The sequence below is a fragment of the Haematobia irritans genome, chromosome 2, assembly GCF_050003625.1.
Source record: "Haematobia irritans isolate KBUSLIRL chromosome 2, ASM5000362v1, whole genome shotgun sequence".
Taxonomy (NCBI): domain Eukaryota; kingdom Metazoa; phylum Arthropoda; class Insecta; order Diptera; family Muscidae; genus Haematobia; species Haematobia irritans.
The window spans coordinates 13,526,918-13,548,420 of NC_134398.1; the positions used below are offsets into that span (position 1 = coordinate 13,526,918).

Genomic DNA, 21,503 nt, shown 5'->3' on the forward strand with positions numbered 1-21,503 from the left:
GAATCACCCTTACCATTTTTCAGACATCGGGTATAATAAATGATTCCAAGGAAAAATTGAGGAATTTGGTCAGCTACAATTTAGTTATGGATATCTTCATAGAACCAAAGTAATTTATTACAACATATATAAAGTAATTCATTACAACTGTATAAGTAATTCAAAGTAATTCATTACAACTGTATAAAGCACATGACTTGAAACAGTATAGGACAAACTCCAAGAAAGTTTCGATTCATTTCTTATTTGGTCTACTATCTATTATTAATTCATTAATTTTTTTTATTAAAAAATTTTAATTAAAACTTAATTTTTTATTAAAATTTTTATAAAATATCTTGACTTATAAATTTATTGTTTTTTTTTTTTCTTTACAGGTAAGGTTAATGTATAATAACTCCGAATTTTGGATTCCACAAAAAAAACTGGTAAAAATTTATCATATTCATGTTATTGCCATTTTTCAAAATTTAGATTCATAGGTCAATAACATATTTCAATGTATAAAAATTAATATCAAACAATTCGGCGTATATGAGTTGATGGCTTAATTTAATACAATTAGCCCTTATCTCTCTCCTCCAATTTAATATTCACTTATTTTCCAACCTTTTCCCTTCAGTGTGTGAACACAGCCGAGTGACGATAGGCCAAAAAAATCGTATGGTGTTAATTTTTATTACTCAAAATTCATCTTCAATTAAAACATGTAATTTCTTTTTGCTTGAAGATAAAATAATTGACACGTCGTAAATATCCAATGATGAATATAAAAAATTAACAATCAATGGCAACCCTATAAATTTTAATTTGGCGAACTAAGTTTCCTAACTTAGTGGACAAATATGCTCTCCTACCGCCAGTCGCTATATTTGTGTTTACAAACATATTCGATTACATTTTAAAGTCCCATTTTTCTTTTACTTCGTCACATTTTTTCATTTTTTCTCTACTCCACTTTAATGTACATTCACTTTTCTTTTTTCTCTCTTTTAGATGGTTTATTTACATTTTCAATTTCACTTACACATTGAAGTATGTTGGGTATGAGCCCATAAAACAATTCCTATTTACATAATGCGTACATTTGTGGTAGTATTGTGGTAGGCTGCCTCAAGCATATATTACCATACCACTCCCATACATGCTTGAAATTTTTGTTAGGCTAAACAATTTGAGAGGTTTTACACATATTTTCGCCCTTGTCTTTTTTTTTTTTTTTTTGGGAGGAAAAAGGTCTAGAATTAAACAACTTTTAAACATTTCAAAAAGGAAATATAACAATTCTTTATTTTATTCTTCGACACATTAGAGTAGATGAAAATGTTATACTTGAAAAATGTTTGCAAGCTCAAAGACATGTTAATATCCTTGTACAGATAAACATTGATGTGTTAAAATTACTCAAATGGAAATATAATATTGAAGTAATTTGTTGATGCGGTATTGAAATGTATTTTTATACCCTTCACCACTACTGTGGTACAGGGTATAATAAGTTTGTGCATTTGTATGTAACGCCAAGAAATAGTGGTCATAGACCCATCTTTTAGTATACCGATCGCCTTAGAATTAAATTCTGAGTCGATTTGGCGATGTCCGTCTGTCTGTCCGTCCGTCTGTCTGTATATGTAATTTTGTGCACAAAGTACAGCTCGCAATTTAAGTCCGATCGTTCTCAAATTTGGCATAGGACCGTTTCTTGGGACAGAGACAATCGCTATTGGTTTTGGAAAAAATCGGTTCTGATTTAGATATAGCTCCCATATATATCTTTCGTCCGATTTAGACTCATATGACCACAGAGGCCAAAGTTTACTACCGATCGTCGTGAAATTTTGCACAGAGGGTAGAATTGACATTCTACCAATGCTTGGGAAATTTGATTGAAATCGGTTCAAATTTAGATCGTCCGATTTGAACTTATATGGCCTCAAAATCCTGGGTTTTGCCGTGATTTGCTTCAAATTTCGCACAAGGAGTACGTTTATTAGTATCGGTAATTGTGCCATATTTGGTAGAAATCGGTTCAGATTTATATATGGCTCCCATATATATTCTAACTATACATGTCAAATTTAGTCAAAATTGGTTCAGATTATATATAGCTCCCATATATACGTACACCAGAGTTGGGGAAATATGGTAGACTGTTACACCTTTTACACCCATTTTCAATGGAAGTTTCCTACAATTAACTGGATAGCGTTAGCCGATTTAAATTTTAATTCTAGAGATTTTGTAGAAGTAAAAAATTGTCTCCTTTATATAGCTTCCAGCAAATGTGAAGTAGTTGAGATGGTAACACAAATTTTGGCCTACATACGGGTGAAGGGTATAATATAGTCGGCCCCGCCCGACTGTAGACTTTACTTACTTGTTATATATTGTAAATATTGTTTTAGTATGACTGTAACGGGCTTGTCCTTTGCTATTTAAAATAGTTCAGTTATGTTAATTAAATAAGATTCAATCCGATTTGATTTTGTCAAAATTTTATTTCTATAGAAAATTTTTGCAAAATGTCATTTGTATATAAAATTTTTGCAAAATTTTATTTGTATATAAAATTTTTGCAAAATTTTATTTCTATAGAAAATTTTGTCAAAATTTTATTTCTATAGAAAATTTTATTTCTATAGAAAAATTTTCCAAAATTTTATTTTTATGGAAAATTTTTGCAAATTTTTTTTCTATAGAAAATTTTTGCAAAATTTGATTTCTATAGAAATGTTTGCAAAATTTTATTTCTATAGAAAATTTTGTCAAAATTGTATTTCTATAGAAAACTTTGTCAAAATTTTATTTCTATATAAAATTTTTGAAAAATTTTATTTCTAGCAAAATGTTATTTCTGTAGAACATTTTGTCAACATTTTATTTCTGTTTTTATTTCTATAAAAATTTTTGCAAAATTTTATTTCTATAGAAAAGTTTCTCAACATTTTATTCCTATAGAAAAGTTTCTCAACATTTTATTTCTATAGAAAAGTTTCTCAAAATTTTATCTCCATAGAAAATTTTGCAAAATTTTATTTCTGTAGAAAATTTTTACAAAATTTCGGCATAAGCCGGCTATCAATGTAAAACCTTTTTTCGGAGGGTTCAAGTGTGGTTTTTGTTGGGTTTAATAAACTGCCTGAATTTATTCTGATAATTGGTTGATAGTTTTGCTGCAAGTAGAGGATGCTGATGAGGAATGTGGTAATTCCGAAACGTGCGTCCATCCAACCATCTTGCAATCTATAGGGCTTTGCCCAAATAAATTTGACAAACATTCTTTTCCTCTGTTGGTTAAGCTACACTTGTAGTTTAGTCAATGTATGGTTTTAAGCTGCAATAAAAAAAAAAACAACAACAATGCTTAAAGAACAAAACCAACAATAACAAAACAAAACAAATGGAAAATTTTATTTCCATAGAAAAATTTTGCAATATTTTATTTCTATAGAAAATTTTTGCAAAATTTTATTTCTATTCAAAATGTTTGCAAAATTTGATTTCTATTGAAAATGTTTATAAAATTTTTATTTCTATAGAAAATATTTGCAAAATTTTATTTTTATTGAAAATTTTTGCAAAATTTTTTTCTCTAGAAAATTTTGTCAAAATTTTATTTCCATAGGAAATTTTGTCAAAATTGTATTTGTACAGAAAATTTTGTCAAAATTTTATTTCCATAGGAAATTTTGTCAAAATATTATTTCTATAGAAAATTTTTGCAAAATTTAATTTCTATAAAAAATTTTGTCAAAATTTTACTTTTTTAATTATGTAAAAAATTTTATTTCTATAGAAAGTTTTGTCAAAATTTTATTGCTATAGAAAATTTTGTCAAAATTTTATTTCTATAGAAAATTTTGTCAAAATTTTATTTCTATAGAAAATTTTGTCAAAATTTTATTTCTATAGAAAATTTTGTCAAAATTTTATTTCTATAGAAAATTTTGTCAAAATTTTTGCAAAATTTTTTTCTATAGAAAATTTTTGCAAAATTTTATTTCTATGGAAAATGTTTACAAATTTTTTTTCTATAGAAATTGTTTGCAAAATTTTATTTTGTAGAAAATTTTTGCAAAATGTTATTTTTATAGAAAATGTTTGGAAAATTTTTTTTCTATAGAAAATTTTGTCAAAATTTTATTTCTATAGAAAATTTTGTTAATATTTTATTTCTATAGAAAATTTTGTCAAATTTTTTGCAAAATTTTATTTCTATAGAAAATTTTTGCAAAATTTTATTTCTATAGAAAATTTCGTCAATATTTTATTTTTATAGAAAATTTCGTCAATATTTTATTTTTATAGAAAATTTTGTCAAAATTTTTTGCAAAATTTTATTTCTATAGAAAATGTTTACAAAATAATTATTTCTATAGAAAATTATTGCAAAATTTTATTTCTATAGAAAATTTTTGCAAAATGTTATTTTTATAGAAAATGTTTGCAAAATTTTTTTTCTGTAGAAAATTTTGTCAACATTTTATTTCCATAGGAAACTTTTTCAAAATATTATTTATATAGAAAATTTTTGCAAAATTTAATTTCTATAGAAAATTTTGTCAAAATTTTATTTTTTTAATTTAAATTGAAAAAAGTAAAAATTTGACAAAATTTTCGATAGAAATAATATTTTGACAAAATTTCCTATGGAAATAAAATTTTGACAAATTTTTTACAAATTTGTAACGAAACAGCCGAACGAAGGCTGTTTCGTTCGGAAGTAAGTCGGAAGTTAGTTTGTCAAAATTTTCTATAGGAATAAAATGTTGGCAAAATTTTCTATAGAAATAAAATTTTGACAAAATTTTATTGCTATATTTTGACAAAACTTTCTATAGAAATAATATTTTGACAAAATTTCCTATGGAAATAAAATTTTGACAAATTTTTTACAAATTTGTAAAAATTTGTCAAAATTTTATTTCCATAGGAAATTTTGTCAAAATATTATTTCTATAGAAAGTTTTGTCAAAATATAGCAATAAAATTTTGTCAAAATTTTATTTCTATAGAAAATTTTGCCAACATTTTATTCCTATAGAAAATTTTGACAAACTAACTTCCGACTTACTTCCGAACGAAACAGCCTTCGACTGAAAATAGGCTATATGTAGCTGTTGTGATGTACGTTGGATAGTATTGTAAATGGGCCATATCGGACCATTTTTAAGTATAGTCTCCGTATAAGCCGCCCCCAGATTTGACGTCCTTAGGCTCAAACCGATTTCTATGGATCCATTAGAAATTTGGTACGTCATGCTCTCTAACAACCATGCAATAAATGGTCCATATCGGCCTATAATTATATATAATATAAATCGGTCTTACATTTTAAATCTTGACCCTCTTGGAATAACAAATTTCATCCAATATGGTTCAAATTTCATACGCTCCCTCATAATTACATATAGCCCCTATATACACAGAGTTGGTTTCCGCAACCTTTTGGAGGATAAAATTCATCCGAACCGGTAGAAATTTAGTACTTGATGTTAGCATATACAACAGTGCAAAAATTGGTCGATATCTATTCATTATTGTATATAGCCCCCATATAAACCGATCCCCAGATTTTTATATCTGGAGCCTCATGGCGAAATGTTGAATTCTAATTACCAAAATTTGTATTGGTTCATAATTGTTTATAGACCCCTCCATACGAACCGATTAGGAACTAAAGGGGCTTTTCAAGACTAAAAGGGGATTTTGTCTAACATGTTATAAATAAATTTTTAATGGAAAATCTTTGTCTTTGTTCTTTGCCCACTTTGATTCAAATTTTTTCTTCTTTCTTTCCTTTGGACTTTAATTTATTCAACTCACTATTGCCAACGAGTTCATTTCACTTTTTCTGTAATTGGTGAAATCTTTTCTTTTCGGTATTTTCAATTTATCTTAACAACGAAATAACGGGACAACTGTTCCCAAAAAACAAAGTTTATAACAAATTTCACTTCAATGTAAAAACTTTTTAGTTGTAAAAAAAAACTTCATTGTTGGTACAGCTGTATTTGCTCCACATTGGCAAAAAAGGGCCAACATCAAAATGATCTTTTTTCAACACAAATTACTGTACCTTCATAAAATTTAATGTTTGTGCTTGAGATTCTTTTCTATTTTGGGTTAAAGCCGAATATAAAAACACCTGCTTTTTATTTTTAAATATTCCCCAAGGAAATGAAAGAAATTCTAAAAAGTTGAATTGAAAAGTTGTGAACTTTTGTTTTTTTTATTGTTTCTATAAAAACCATTGCATTGGTTTTCTTAAAGAGAAAAGCTTTTCTGTTAAGTTAATTTCTTTTAATTGCTTGTTTTAATAATAATTAAATGGTTGTCGAAGGAAATCGTATAACCAAAACGAGTACCGAGGTGTGGGATTTTCTTGAAGAAATTTATACAGCAAAAAATATATAAAAATAATTGTCCAATTGAAATTAGTTTATAATATCAATCATCGATGTGAATTGAAAAATCATTGATACAACTAAAAGTTGGTCGGATGTCATTAATAAAATTTTGACAAAAATTTCTATAGAAATAAAATTTTGACAAAATGTTCTATAGAAATAAAATGTTGACAAAATGTTCTATAGAAATAAAATTTTGAAAAAATTTTCTATAGAAATAAAATTTTGACAAAATTTTCTATAGAAATAACATTTTGACAAAATTTTCTATAGAAATAAAATTTTGACAAAATTTTCTATAGAAATAAAATGTTGACAAAATTTTCTATAGAAAAAAAAATTTACAAAATTTTCCGTAGAAATAAATTTTTGATAAAATTCTCTATAAAAATAATATGTTGAAAAATTTTTCTACAGAAATAAAATATTGACAAACTTTTTTATAGAAATAAAATTTTTAAAAAAATTTCTATAGAAATATAATTTTGACAAAAGTTTCTATTGAAATAAAATTTTGACAAAATTTTCTATACAAACAAAATTTTGACAAAATTTTCTATAGAAATAAAATTTTGACAAAATTTTCTATAGAAATAAAATTTTGACAAAATTTTCTATAGAAATAAAATGTTGACAAAATTTTCTATAGAAATAAAATTTTGACAAAATTTTCTATAGAAATCAAATTTTGACAAAATTTTCTATAGAAATAACATTTTGACAAAATTTTCTATAGAAATAAAATTTTGACAAAATTTTCTATAGAAATAAAATGTTGACAAAATTTTCTATAGAAATAAAATTTTAACAAAATTTTCCGTAGAAATAAATTTTTGATAAAATTCTCTATAAAAATAATATGCTGAAAAAAATTTCTACGGAAATAAAATATTGACAAACTTTTTTATAGAAATAAAATTTTGAAAAAATTTCTATAGAAATAAAATTTTGACAAAATGTTCTATAGAAATAAATGTTTGACAAAATTTTCCATAGAAATAAAATTTTGACAAAATTTTCTATAGAAATAAAATTTTGACAAAATTTTCTATAAAAATAAAATTTTGACAAAATTTTCTATAAAAATAAAATTTTGACAAAATTTTCTATAGAAATAAAATGTTGACAAAATTTTCTATAGAAATAAAATTTTAACAAAATTTGTTATAGAAATAAAATTTTGAAAAAATTTCTATAGAAATTAAATTTTGACAAAATTTTCTATAGAAATAAAATTTTAACAAAATTTTCTATAGAAATAAAATTTTGACAAAATTTTCTATACAAATAAAATGTTGACATAAATTTTTTTAAGTCAAAAACAATTTTCTGTGTATATCTTTCTGTTTAATATCACCTCACAAAATGCATTCTCAGATTCTCCAGCTAATTTAATTGAATGTATGTGTGAGAATTTTTATTGTAGGCTCAAAACTTATTTTCTCTCACTAAGATGTACTCTGTCTTTTCGTGTAGAAAACAACACTAAATGCATTATGTCCGAAAGGTCACAGTACAGTAATTTTACCATGGCCTCATACATCAATGTCGAAAATCATAAGAGATTTGACTTAAGTTTTAGTTTTTGTATTTTTGTTTCATTCTTGCTACATACCAAAGACTGTTGCAGGACATATTTGTATGCAATAACAGTAAAAGAACATTATTGTTACACTACTACCCAAGAGATTGTACAATTTTCCTGACACTTTGCCAATAAACACCATCAACAGATATTTTGTATTGACATATATGGGGAAAGAGAGGCAACCCATTTTATGTATTCAGAGTTATTAAATTTTTTATGATCAGTAGAGAACAAAAATAAAAACGGATTGAGAGAAAATATCGAACAAACCAGGGATTCAAGCCAATTTGCAAAAAATGTTAAGGGTACGGTTACACTAGACAAATATTTAACCAAAATGGGTGTCAAACTTTTTCCAGGATCATTTTCGAAATAACTTGGTACCGTTTTTGGACAATACTATGTAATGATGTAATATATCAAATATGGCGTAAAAATGTTTTCTGGTTTGTCTGTGGGGACGAATTCTTTTTTAAGGAAGCAATTCAGCGAAAATTGGGAAATATGTGGACTGACGAATTGAATAAATAAATAATAAAACAAAAAGATCTCAAGCTTGGCAAAAATATAGAATATTATTTAAACAAAAAAAGAGCGAATAAAAAACAAAATAACTCAAGATCTGTGTCAAATATTTGCCCAGTTTGACCGTACCGTTATTCTATTACTAGGGTCAATTTGGAAATTTGTGAGGTAGTCAAATAATCTCCCATATGGGGCAATAGTTTTTTTTAGTGTAGAAAACATAAAATATATGCATTCGTTATACCCTAATATTCATCGCACTACATTATTGACCACTCTCAGGAGCTTAGTTTTTGATATTCCTATAATTAAATAATTTATAGTGAAAACCAACAAATAGCCTTATGTTACGTTGTTGACCCGATTAAATGGTCGCAATGTAAACAGAATATATTATGAGAATAGCGGTAACATGTAAATTTGCTTGTTTGCAAATTGTGGATGTCGTGTTGGCCTTAACGTTTTAATCGTATGGAGGCTGCATGAAAAAATTAAAAGAACTACCATCAACATTTTGGAATTATAGATAACATTTGCTCTGGATTAAAATAAATTCAAAAATATGTTCATAAGCTATACATTGAGCGTGTTTAATACCAGTATAATTAAGTCAAAATGTTTATTTCTATAGAAAATATTGTCAACATTTTATTTCTAGAGAAAATGTTGTCAAAATTTTATTTCTATAGAAAATTTTGTCAAAATTTTATTTTTATAGAAAATTTTTTCAAAATTTTATTTCTATAGAAAATTTGGTAAAAATTTTTTATTTCTATAGAAAATTTTTTCAAAATTTTATTTCTATAGAAAATTTGGTCAACATTTTTTATTTCTATAGAAAATTTTTTCAAAATTTTTTATTTCTATAGAAAATTTTGTCAAAATTTTATTTCTAAATAAAATTTTGTCAAAATTTTTTATTTCTATAGAAAATTTTGTCAAAATTTTTTATTTCTATAGCAATTTTATTAAAATTTTTTATTTCTATAGGAAATTTTTTCAAAATCTTATCTCTATAGAAAATTTTGTCAAAATTTTTTCTCTATAGAAAATTTTGTCAAAATTTTATTTCTATAAAAAATTTTGTCAACTTTTTTTCTATAGAAAATTTTGTCAAAATGTTATTTCTATAAAAAATTTTGTCAACTTTTTTTCTATAGAAAATTTTGTCAAAATTTTATTTCTAAAGAAAATTTTGTCAAAATGTTATTTATATACAAAATTTTGTCAAAATGTTATTTATACAAAATTTTGTCAAAATTTTATTTTTATAGAAAATTTTCCCAAATTTTTATTTCTATAGAAAATTTTGCCAAAATTTTATCTCTAGAGAATAGTTTTTCAAATTTTTGTCAAAATTGTATTTTGACAAATAATTTTTTCAATTTTTATTTCCATAGAAAATTTTGGCAAAATTTTGTTTCTATATTTTTTTTTTTTTAAATTTTATTTGTATAGAAAATTTGGGCAAAATTATGTTTCTATAGAAAATTTTGTCAAAATTTTATCTCTATAGAAAATTTGGGCAAAATTTTGTTTCTATAGAAAATTTTGTCTATATAGCATATTTTCTCAAAATTATATTTCTATAGAACATTTTGTCAACATTTTATTTCTATATTTTGTCAACATTTTATTTCTAGAGAAAATATTTTCAAAATTTTATTTCTATATTAAATCCATATACTCGAAGATTGTTGTATGAGAACCACATATGTACGCCTCAGTATATATGCATATGCTTCATACACACATAAAATGATGATCAATGAGATTTGTCAAATTCAGTAATATATCCTATTTTTTATTTTAAAATTAAACTTCAAAAATAGTACTTCAAAAAATATAATAAAACACAGTGCTTCGATATATGTTAGTACCAGGAAGCCATGATGAATTATCCGAAATTTGACATGTCATGTTGTTGAATAAAAAAACCTTCGTTTTACACTCGTACTCATTTCTCCCATAGAGAAATAACATGGCTCAATGTCATGACACACACTCACACGTTACTGTGTATAATCTCCATTGTTTACTCAAAGTTACCGTAAACAACTTTGCTAAAGAGCTATAGATTATATTTCTCTGGAACATAAGTGGTTTAAATAAAAATTTTCTTTTGTAAAAAAAAAGTACATAATGAAAGTTTTGAGGTAAACTGAATAAATTTAAATTTAAATCTGCTTATATTGAAATTCAAACTTAAGTTTTTAATTTTCATATTTATTTAATATAAAAAGTAATGACGAATATTACTTAGAGAAAGAGATACTGAGAGAGAGAAATATTTCTTTCTATATAAATAGGCTAAGAGAATTGTTTAAATAAACAGGTCATTATGTTGAATTGAATTACATATACGAATTTGGCCAAAATCAAAAATGAATATTAATCCTTTCACTACCGAATTAAACCTAATTTTAAAAACTTTAATTTTTCGTCTGTTTCTACTTGTACTAACAGCATATAGAAAACATTTTGCAATTTGGAAGGCTCACCTCAATTATTTATAAAGCTATATGTGTGTTGTTCTGAAAACTTACTTCTTGAATTGTGACCAAATGTTGAATTGTGACCAAAGTTATTTGCCCTGTAATATCTGTTGAATTCTTGGAAAAAAATCAAAAGAGAATCTGAAATAATATAGGCTATAGTTTTTATATGAATATCCATTTACTAGAGATGTACAGTAGAAAAATTGTCTCAAAATTGTGTATTTTTCGTTTATTATCCAGAAATGTTATGAAAATACATTTTAGTGCCCAGCAATATGGAAAATATTTATAGCTTATTTATAGCCTCTGCTTTAAAATATAATCGAGAAATAAATCGAAACTAAGTGGAGTTTGGAGACGTTTTCGAATGTCCTCTGTAGTGGACATCGGTAGTGAAAGGGTTAAATCTTGAGCAAAATAACAAGTTGTTTAATCGATTTTGGCAAAAATAAAAAGCATAATAATTGAGCTACGATCGAATTGTGTAGATTAATAAAACAAATGTCGACTTTTCAATAATTTCTTAAAGAAAGTCAGCATTTGATTCCGGTATTCCTATAAGATAGAGATATCTAATGATAATTTCTTTTCTACGAAAAGGTGTCGCCCGAGTGTGACAATACCTTTTCCCACAATGTATTTGCACTCAAATGACAGTACATATTCGAATACTACACGCAAAAAAATAATTCTTTCCTCCCAAACGAAATTTTAGACAAACAAAGTTCGTTTCTCATTTGCTGTTCGTTGAAAAGAAGTTTATTTGGAAGAAAAGTATATACTTTTTGTGATAAACGTTTATTCTTTTCCAGGATGTAAAAACAATTTCATAAAGACTAACTCAAAAAAAAAATTTTTCTGGCTAATTGCATTTTCCCTCACATCTTTCTCACTTCCACGAAGTTTTTTAGTTCTTAGCACCTTTTTCTGTAATACAAACAATGTAGAAGAAATTATACGATTTTATACATTTTTAATTTTTTTTTAACTTTCGCCTGGACGGAGAATCGAACCGCGGACCATGCAATTTGTAAGCCAACACACTATCCACTGAGCTATGTAGCCGTTATTGTCATCAATAGATAATTATCCATATAAGTTATATTTATATAGCATAGCTTGCGGCGCCCACGAGCCGATTAAACAAAGTTTATTTCACAGAAAAATACATTTAGTTGGGCACCATGGAGCAGTGGTTGCTACGTCTGACTTGCATGCCAAGGGTCGTGGGTTCGATCCCTGCTTCGACCAACGTTTTTTTTTTTTTTTTGTTTACATATATTCCAGATATGATAGGAAGATTCCGAAAAAATGTTCAACATTACATTGTAGTATATTAAATTTTGAACTGTAAAATGTGTCTTATTGAAAACCTAAAGTCAGAAAAGAACAGTGTTTGATATAAACGAAATGGACTGTGTTGTTGGCTCAAAATAACTTTTTTTATTAAAAAAATTAACACTTTGTAACAAACGAATTTTTTTGGTGATAAAAGTGTATACTTTTCGAAGCAATTCAAAAAACACTAACAAAAGAAAAACGTTTTCGGTACACGTTTTCCAAACGTTTTTTTTCTTTGCGTGTAGGGGCAAAAAATCTTTATACTTGGAATGATTTTTTTTTTCAATGTAATCAATTTTTTATCGCCATAAATTGTTTGATCTTCTTTTTACGTTTGTAAAATCTAAATTTTTCTGCAGAATCAAAACAGAATTTTCTTTACTCTACATACTTTCGTCTGTGTATTTCAAATAACCATACCATACCATCACAAAAACAATATGATGTCAAATTAAATCCTCTCTCTTTAAAAATAAAATCATTTCCTTTATGAATTTAATGAGCTTTTCGTGTACAAATTTTATTATGCCACTGAAAATTTGTCCTTGTCCAAAGGATTAAATGCAAATCCCAACTCAACATAAAACTATTCACTTTTAATACGTCTTCTTTTCACTGGTTACGATAACACTTAACATGCACATTTAACTGCTGTTCAAAGGAAAATACGGCTGATATGGGAAACATGACATCAACATGGTCATATACTCAATATCTTACATGCAATACATAAAAACAAATGAAAGCGAAAAAATATGGCAAAACTTTGATTTTGTAGAGCAAATAAAGGGTGGTTAAAATTTCAAGGGCCGATGTTGATTTTGAATAAAACACAAACTATTTAGGAAATTATTGTAATTTTATTTTATTACGATATATTGGTATTACTCAATTATGTATGGAACAAAATATCGGCCAAATGGGCGCCGCGACCTCGGTGGCACACCTTCATCCGATGGTCCAAATTTTCGATGACGCTGAGGCATAATGGAGGTTCTATGCCGTTAATGTGCCGAATTATCTCATCCTTTAGCTCTTGAATTGTTGCTGGCTTATCGACGTACACCTTTTCTTTCAAATAACCCCAAAGAAAAAAGTCCAACGGTGCCAAATCACATGACCTTGGCGGCCAATTGACATCGCCATTACGTGAGATAACACGCCCATTGAGTTTGTTGCGGAAAAGAGCCATTATTTCGTTAGCTGTGTGGCAAGTGGCACCGTCCTGCTAAAACCACATATCGTCCACATCCATATCTTCCAATTCGGGCCATGAAAAGTTCGTTATCATCTCACGATAGCGAACACCATTCACAGTAACTGCCTGATCAGCCTCATTTTGGAAAAAATACGGCCCGATGATGCCGCCAGCCCATAAACCGCAGTCACTCTTTGTGGGTGCATTGGTTTTTCGACAATCACTCTTGGATTCTCATTCGCCCAAATGCGGCAATTCTGTTTATTTACGAATCCACTGAGGTGAAAATGTGCCTCATCACTGAAGATGATTTTCTTCGAAAATTGATCATCCACTGTTGCCATTTCTTGGAACCATTCTGCCCATTCACGACGTCCATGGTTCAAATTCAGTAAGTCTGAAATAGAGAAATGTCAAATAAAATTCGGAAAAAAACTTGTCAAATAAAATTCGGAAAAAAAATGTCAAAGAAAATTCGGAAAAAAACTTTGCGTTTAGGTGTGGTTCACATTCAACATCAACCTTTCAACCCTTTATTTACAATAGTTTATGACATAGAAATTTCGATTGAATTAATTTTAGAATATTTTATTTCTATAAAGATTTTATTTCTATAAATTTTTTCAAAATTTTATTTCTGTAGAAAATTTTCCCTAACATTTTATTTCTATAGAAAATTTTCTCAAAATTTTATTTCTATAGAAAATTTTCTCAAAATTTTATTTCTATAGAAAATTTTGTCAAAATTTTATTTCTGTAGAAAAATTTCCCTAACATTTTATTTCTATAGAAAATTTTCTCAAAATTTTGTTTCTATAGAAAATTTTATCAAAATGTTATTTCTATAGAAAATTTTGTCAAAATTTTATTTCTGTAGAAAATTTTGTCAAAATGTTATTTCTATAGAAAATTTTGTCAAAATTTTATTTCTATAGAAAATTTTGACAAAATTTTATTTCTATAGAAAACTTTCTCAAAATTTTATTTCTATAGAAAATGTTGACTAAATTTTATTTCTATAGACCATTTTGCCTAAATTTGGCTGAAATCTGTAATGAATTGTTTTAATATAGTATCGTGTAGATATAAATTTAAAAACATAAATACATAATTTTACATTTTATACGACACTCTAAAATACATTTAATGCCTATTTCTTTTTTAATTCCATGTATTTTGTTTTATTAAAATATTAAAATATCTTAAATCTTGCTTCATAATCTTCCATTATTTGTTCATTATTATTCTCATTTTTCCATATAAAAAGCATTTTGAAACCCTAAATCCAGAGAGAGTCATGATCATCATCATCGTTATTACCATTATGCTTATTTAAAGCATAATTCTATGTAAGTTTTAATTTTAAGATATATTTTTAATTGTCATAATTTATGTAAATCTATTGTAATTGCAATATTTTCATTTATTTAATTTTGTTTTGAAAATGTTCTTCTATTTCCATGTAAACTTTTACTATCCACTTATTTTCCTGCAACTGAAAAACACATAATTTACCTGCACTACACACCAAATAAACCAACCACCAACAACACCTTTTTTTACAACATCTACTGCAAATGATAACAATCAATACCAACTTTATGAATTCCAAAAAAAAAATAAAAACATCTTTGGAATCGGTCGTCGAACACCTCCATTTCGCAGGCAAACTAGCAGCAACACAATGGCGTACACGCTTCGGTCGTCTATCCAAAGTTCCCGCTTTAGGTGAAGTTGATCCAACCGGATCATTTTGTGCCTTTCCCGATGATTGGCTGAAAAAGAAAGCTGGTAAAATTTGAAATTAAAAAAAAAATTCTTATAAACAATAACCCAAATACTCACACAGCTAGTAGATAGTATCCACATTAAAGCTAACTCTTACTAAATTTTAGATTAACTTAAATCTAAACTATATATAAATATTGGGAAAATAATTTGAGTGCACAATAACCAAAAAGCCTGTTGCTTGTTACATTTTTAGATTAAATTTTAAAATTACATTTTATTTATATTTTTAATAATAATAATTCGTTATTTTTTCTTGCTTCAATCCTTATAGCCGAGAAAGCTGTCAGCCCTTCAAGTTCCGATTTATGGAAAAGTGAGTAGTTCGAGTTTTTTTAAGTATTTGTCCTGAATTTAAATATTTATTTACTTTTGTGTCCCCCTAGTTTTCTTTGTAAATGCTGTGCCATTTGTGGCTTTTGGATTTTTGGATAATTTTACTATGATTATTGCGGTAAGTAAGCTTTTGGTATTACTTCATAAGCAACAATGTAATACAAAATCGCCTTTTCTATAAAAATACAATTTTGACCAAAAATTTCTATACAAATAAAATTTTGACTAAATTTTCTATACAAATAAAATTTTGACTAAATTTTCTATACAAATAAAATTTTGACTAAATTTTCTATACAAATAAAATGTTGACAAAATTTTCTACAGTAATAAAATGTTTCAAAATTTTCTATAGAAATAAAATTTTCTATAGAAATAAAATATTGCAAAAATTTTCTATAGAATTTTCAATAGACTTCTAAAGAATTTTTTGCAAAATTTTCTATAGAAATAAAATTTTTGACACAATTTTTTATAGAAATAAAAATTTGACAAAATTTTCTATAGAAATAAAATTTTGCAAACATTTTCTATTGAAATAAAATTTTGCAAAAACTTTCTATAGAAATAAAATTTTGACACAATTTTCTATAGAAATAAAAATAAAAGAAAAACATCATATCAATGTTTTTAATCGACCTATAGCCGAAACTATGAAAAATAATTCTTAAATTTTATTTCTATAGAAAATTTTGTCAAAATTTTATTTCTATAGAAAATTACGTAAAAATTTTATTTCTATAGAAAATTTTGGTCGAAATTTTATTTCAATAGAATATTTTGTCCAAATTTTATTTCTATAAAAAATTGTGGCAAAATTTCATTTCTATAGAAAACTACGTAAAAATGTTATTATATATGTAATTATAAATAAAATTTTGACAAAATTTTCTATAGAATTTTGTCAAAATTGTATTTATATAGACAAAATTTTCTATAGAAACAAAATTTCGACCAAAAATGTCTATAGAAATAAAATTTAGACAAAATGTTCTATAGAAACAAAATTTCGACCAAAAATTTCTATAGAAATAAAATTGTGACAAAATTTTCTATGGAAATAAAATTTTTACTAAAATTTTCTATAGAAATAATATTTTTACGTAATATCCTATAGAAATAAAATTTCGACCAAAATTTTCTATAGAAATAAATTTTTGAAGTAATTTTCTATAGAAATAAAAATTTTACAAAATTTTCTATAGAAATAAAATTTTGCAAAAATTTTCTATAGAAATAAAATTTTGCAAAAATTTTCTATAAAAATAAAATTTTGCAAAAACATTCTATAGAAAAAAATTTGGACAAAATTTTCTATAGAAATAAAATTTTGACAAAATTTTCTATAGAAATAAAATTTTTACGTAATTTTCTATAGAAATAAAATTTTGACACAATTTTCTATAGAAATAAAATTTAGACAAAATTTTCTATAGAAACAAAATTTCGACCAAAAATTTCTATAGAAATAAAATTGACAAAATTTTCTATGGAAAAAAATTTTTCCAAAATTTTTTATATAAATAAAATTTTGACAAAATTTTCTATAGAAATAACATTTTTACGTAATTTTCTATAGAAATAAAATTTTGACACAATTTTTTGTAGAAATAAAATTTGGACAAAATTTTCTATAGAAATAAAACTTTTACGTAATTTTCTATAGAAATAAAATTTTTACGTAATTCTCTATAGAAATAAAATTTTGACAAAATTTTCTATAGAAATAAAATTTTTACGTAATTTGCTATAGAAATAAAATTTTTTGTAGAAATAAAATTTCGACCAAAAAATTAAAATTGTAACAAAATTTTTTATGGAAATAAAATTTTTACCAAAATTTTCTACAGAAATAAAACTTTGACAACATTTTCTATAGAAATAAAATTTGTACGTAATTTTCTATAGAAATAAAATTTTGACAAAATTTTCTACAGTAATTATATTTTAACAAAATTTTCGTTTAATTCAATATAAAATATATCTTTCGAATAAAACAAAAACATTTTTTTATACAAACTACAAACATTTGATCAATAACTTCAAAATTGGTAGATTTTTTGTAACATTTTGGTATATTAGTTTTGTCCCAATAGAAAAGATATTATTTGAAAATTTTCTTAGCTCAGTAGGGGTATAATATCGACTTTTCGCCTCATTACACTTTTTTGTCAAAAAAAAACTCGTTAAATTTTGGATTCTACAAATCTAATTTCGATTTTTTTTAAATCGAAACAAATCAATGAAAAGGAAATGCTATTTAGACTAAATTATTTATAAAAATAAAAGTTTGACAAAATTTTATTTCTATAAAAATAAAATTTTGACAAAAATTTCTACAGAAATAAAATTTTGGCAAAATTTTCTATAGAAATTACATTTAAGCAAAATTTTCTATAGAAATAAAATTTTGACAAAATTTTCTATAGAAATAAAATATTGACAAAATTTTCAATAGAAAAAAAGAAATAAAATTTTGACAAAATTTTCTATAGAAAAAAAATTTGACTATTTTTTTAAATCGATTTCATTTAAAAATTCTATAAAAATAGTTTGGTATTATTTCATACTATCCATTGGAGTAAGTTCTCCTTTTTTTGTAGAAATAGTCCCTTGTTGGTGCAAGCTAAAATCGTTAAAACATTTACAATTCATGGGATATTTATACTCCCAAAAAATTGTCGCTAATAGGAGGGGTCATTCATTCATTCGAAGAAAATATATATTTTTCATACTAACCACAAAATTTTGATCAAAAGCTTCAAAATAATTTTGTTGGTAGATTTGTGGTAAAATTTTCTTAAAATTTTGGTTGATTATGTATGGGACGAATGGCAACCGTGTATCCCGCATCACAAAATCTGGGATCCAAGCGCAAATGTGAGACCATTTCAGAGCATTGTTTAACGCTGTTAAAACGCAATGTGATGTAATTGGGCTCGTAGTTTCGATGCAATTTGGGTCCACTTGTACACGACAAATACCAAGGAATATTTAACGGAAACCTTCGAATGCCGGATGGAGGCAGTTTTCTGGGATTCACAACATGTGATCCAAATCGATTGAGAAGGGTTAAACGATCACAGACATGTACTTAACCGAATCCAATTAGCGAAGAAAAAAATGTTTTCAATGCTTTACAACCCATAGTAATGCCTTGCAAATCTTCTCTAAACAGGGTCGTGTAACTCCATTCGGTCTTGGCTATTAGAAGAATGCTCCTTATAAATGAGTCAATGATAAAATGGAACTGTAAATCATTGCTGTAAAAGAAATTCCCTTTTGTTCCTCATGAAATATGGGTAGGATAAAGGAATTAGGAAAAGTAGATTTTTTTCAATTTTGAATATCACCAAACCTCGTTTTATTTTTTTGGGTTTCTACTTTTGGACAATCTCTTAAAATATTTTTCAATCTTTGTGTATATTTTACTAATACTCTTCTACAACATCTTTCCTTGTTCATTTTTCAGGGTGATTACATTGAATATATATTTGGTACCTTTATGTGTATATCCACAATGGCTGCCGCTGGTTTGGGCAATACCATCAGTGATGTCTTAGGTATTGGTTCAGCCTATTATGTGGAACGGGGTTGTGAAATATTAGGCCTAAGGCCTCCAGATCTAACTCCAGTGCAAATGGAAATGAAATCTAGTCGTAGAGCTGCTAACTATGTAAGTATAAAATATTCATGTTATAAATTATCCTTTGGCATATAATAATTTTAGTCGAAAAAAATCGAAAGCCCTTTTTATTTATTTCAAAGCCTTTAAAAGGCCAATATAACGAATTACAATTTTCCTATAAATCGACTTTTGATTTTTTTTTTAATTGGAGTAATTTTGATGAAGATAAACTTTACCAAAAAATCAAATTTAAGGGAATTCGATTTATGTTTTCGTCGAAATACCCAACGTCACAATTTGTTTTTTTTTTGCACTAATTGCAAAGTTGGAAAGCCAACTTTTTCGAAAAAAATCTAGGTTTTCCAAATGTGGAAAATGTCGAAAAGTTCGACTTTTTCAATTATTTAAAACCTTACTTATGATGTCGCCATTTAGACTTTTTGATGAATTTTCAGTATTAAAAAATTTGGCCGAGATTCGACTCTTTTTAAATTTTCCAAAAATTTAGTAAAGTCGATAATAGATTCACACTAAAAATATTTTTTTATATATAGATATATACTAATGTTTTAATACTATTTACTAACTTTTTTCTTTTTGTTTATTTTTAAATAGGGTCGTATTATTGGTATAACAGTGGGCTGCTTAGTTGGTATGTTCCCTCTACTTTTTATGGATCGCAAAGCCATTGAAGATGAACGCAAAGAAGAAGAAGAACGAAAAAAACTTGAACAAAAGCAACAAGAAACAACAGTTGTTGCTCAATAAATTGCAAAAACAAAATTAATTTACAAAAAATGTTGATATTAAGCTATTTTCTGGTCTTCTGTAGAAATGTTTCTTTCCTCTATTGTTTTCCTTTCCTTAGTATATAGTAAAGTGTTTTATGTTAAATTATTGAAAAAAAAACAAAGGAATTTATTAATGTATAGAAAATATATTTTTTTATAACACTACCTCCATATAATTTAACTTACAAAGAATACTAACATTCTACGCTGCAATAAATTCATGTTGGAGTGTGGGAATATGTATTATTTTTTCTAATTTCTCTTTGTATTATGTCTTGATTACAAAAACAAACAAAAAAACCAACTAAAATAATGTTATTAATTTTATTATTACGTAAAACAAATAAAACAAATTACTGACTTTATACTAACAAATAATTCTTTTATTTTTCCTATACTATTTTTTCATAAATATTTTCTATGAAAATTTAAAAGAATATTCTAAATCAAAACTCGTCTTTAAACATTAAAGTACCTAAGGGAGGACAACCCTAAAAATTATATGCAGATATTTTCACCCTTTTCATAGCATAAATAATATACGATGCCTTTTCCAGGATTTCATTTTTCTAATGCATTTGTTAAACCGTCCATTTTTAAGTTGTTAGTCAATTAAACTCTCTTCGCCCTACTTTTTGTATAATAAAAATGAATAAAATTTGTATTAGTAGTTGGTAGATGATTAAGTTCTAAATTTTATAATCATAAAATGTAGCTATTTACAAAACTTGAAAACTATTTCTCATAAGTCTATACATAAACCTTTTCAATTCTATAAAGTCTTTATTTCTAATTTTGAAAATGTCAAGCTATTTTGTTAATGTCTTAAAAAGGCTACTCCTACCAGAAATGTTTGGAGAGCCTGGCTTTTTTGATATCCTATCTCTAGGGACTACCCATTGTCGTTCCAATATTTTGTTTGTTTAAGAAAAATGTGATTTCTAATTGATATCAAATTGTTCATCACATTTGCAAAAATGAGTAAAATACTCCCAAATATACAATACTTAAAAAAAATCGTTTTACAATAAAAAAATCTTGAATTTTCTATAAAAATAAAATGTTGACAACACTTTCAATAGAAATAAAATTTTGACAAATTTTTCTATAGAAATAAAATTGTGACAAAATTTTCTATAGAAATAAAATTTTGACAAATTTTTCTATAGAAATAATATTGTGACAAAATTTTCTATAGTAAAAAAAATTTGACAAAATTTTCTATAGAAAAAAAAATTTACAAAATTTTCTATAGAAATAAAATTTTGACAAAATTTTCTATAGATATAAAATTTTGACAAAATTTTCTATAGAAATAAAATTTTGACAAAATTTTCTATAGAAATAAAATTATGGACAAAATTTAGAAATATAGAAATAAAATTTTGAGAAAATTTTCT

General features: G+C 25.6%; 1 protein-coding gene across 2 annotated transcripts in view; it reads left to right on the forward strand.

Moving 5' to 3' along the window:
* Positions 1-20,481, forward strand: part of LOC142223510 (transmembrane protein 65) — a 99,258-nt gene extending 78,777 nt beyond the window's left edge. The window contains exons 2-6 of one of the 2 annotated variants that reach the window (XM_075293399.1): positions 15,226-15,351; positions 15,623-15,664; positions 15,735-15,802; positions 19,157-19,360; positions 19,928-20,481. In XM_075293399.1, coding sequence (XP_075149514.1) covers positions 15,226-15,351; positions 15,623-15,664; positions 15,735-15,802; positions 19,157-19,360; positions 19,928-20,080 — 593 coding nt within the window. In that variant the 3' untranslated portion in view covers positions 20,081-20,481. The remainder of the gene's footprint in view (positions 1-15,225; positions 15,352-15,622; positions 15,665-15,734; positions 15,803-19,156; positions 19,361-19,927) is intronic. The other variant, XM_075293400.1, reaches the window with a different exon arrangement.
* Positions 20,482-21,503: the final 1,022 nt, after the last annotated feature.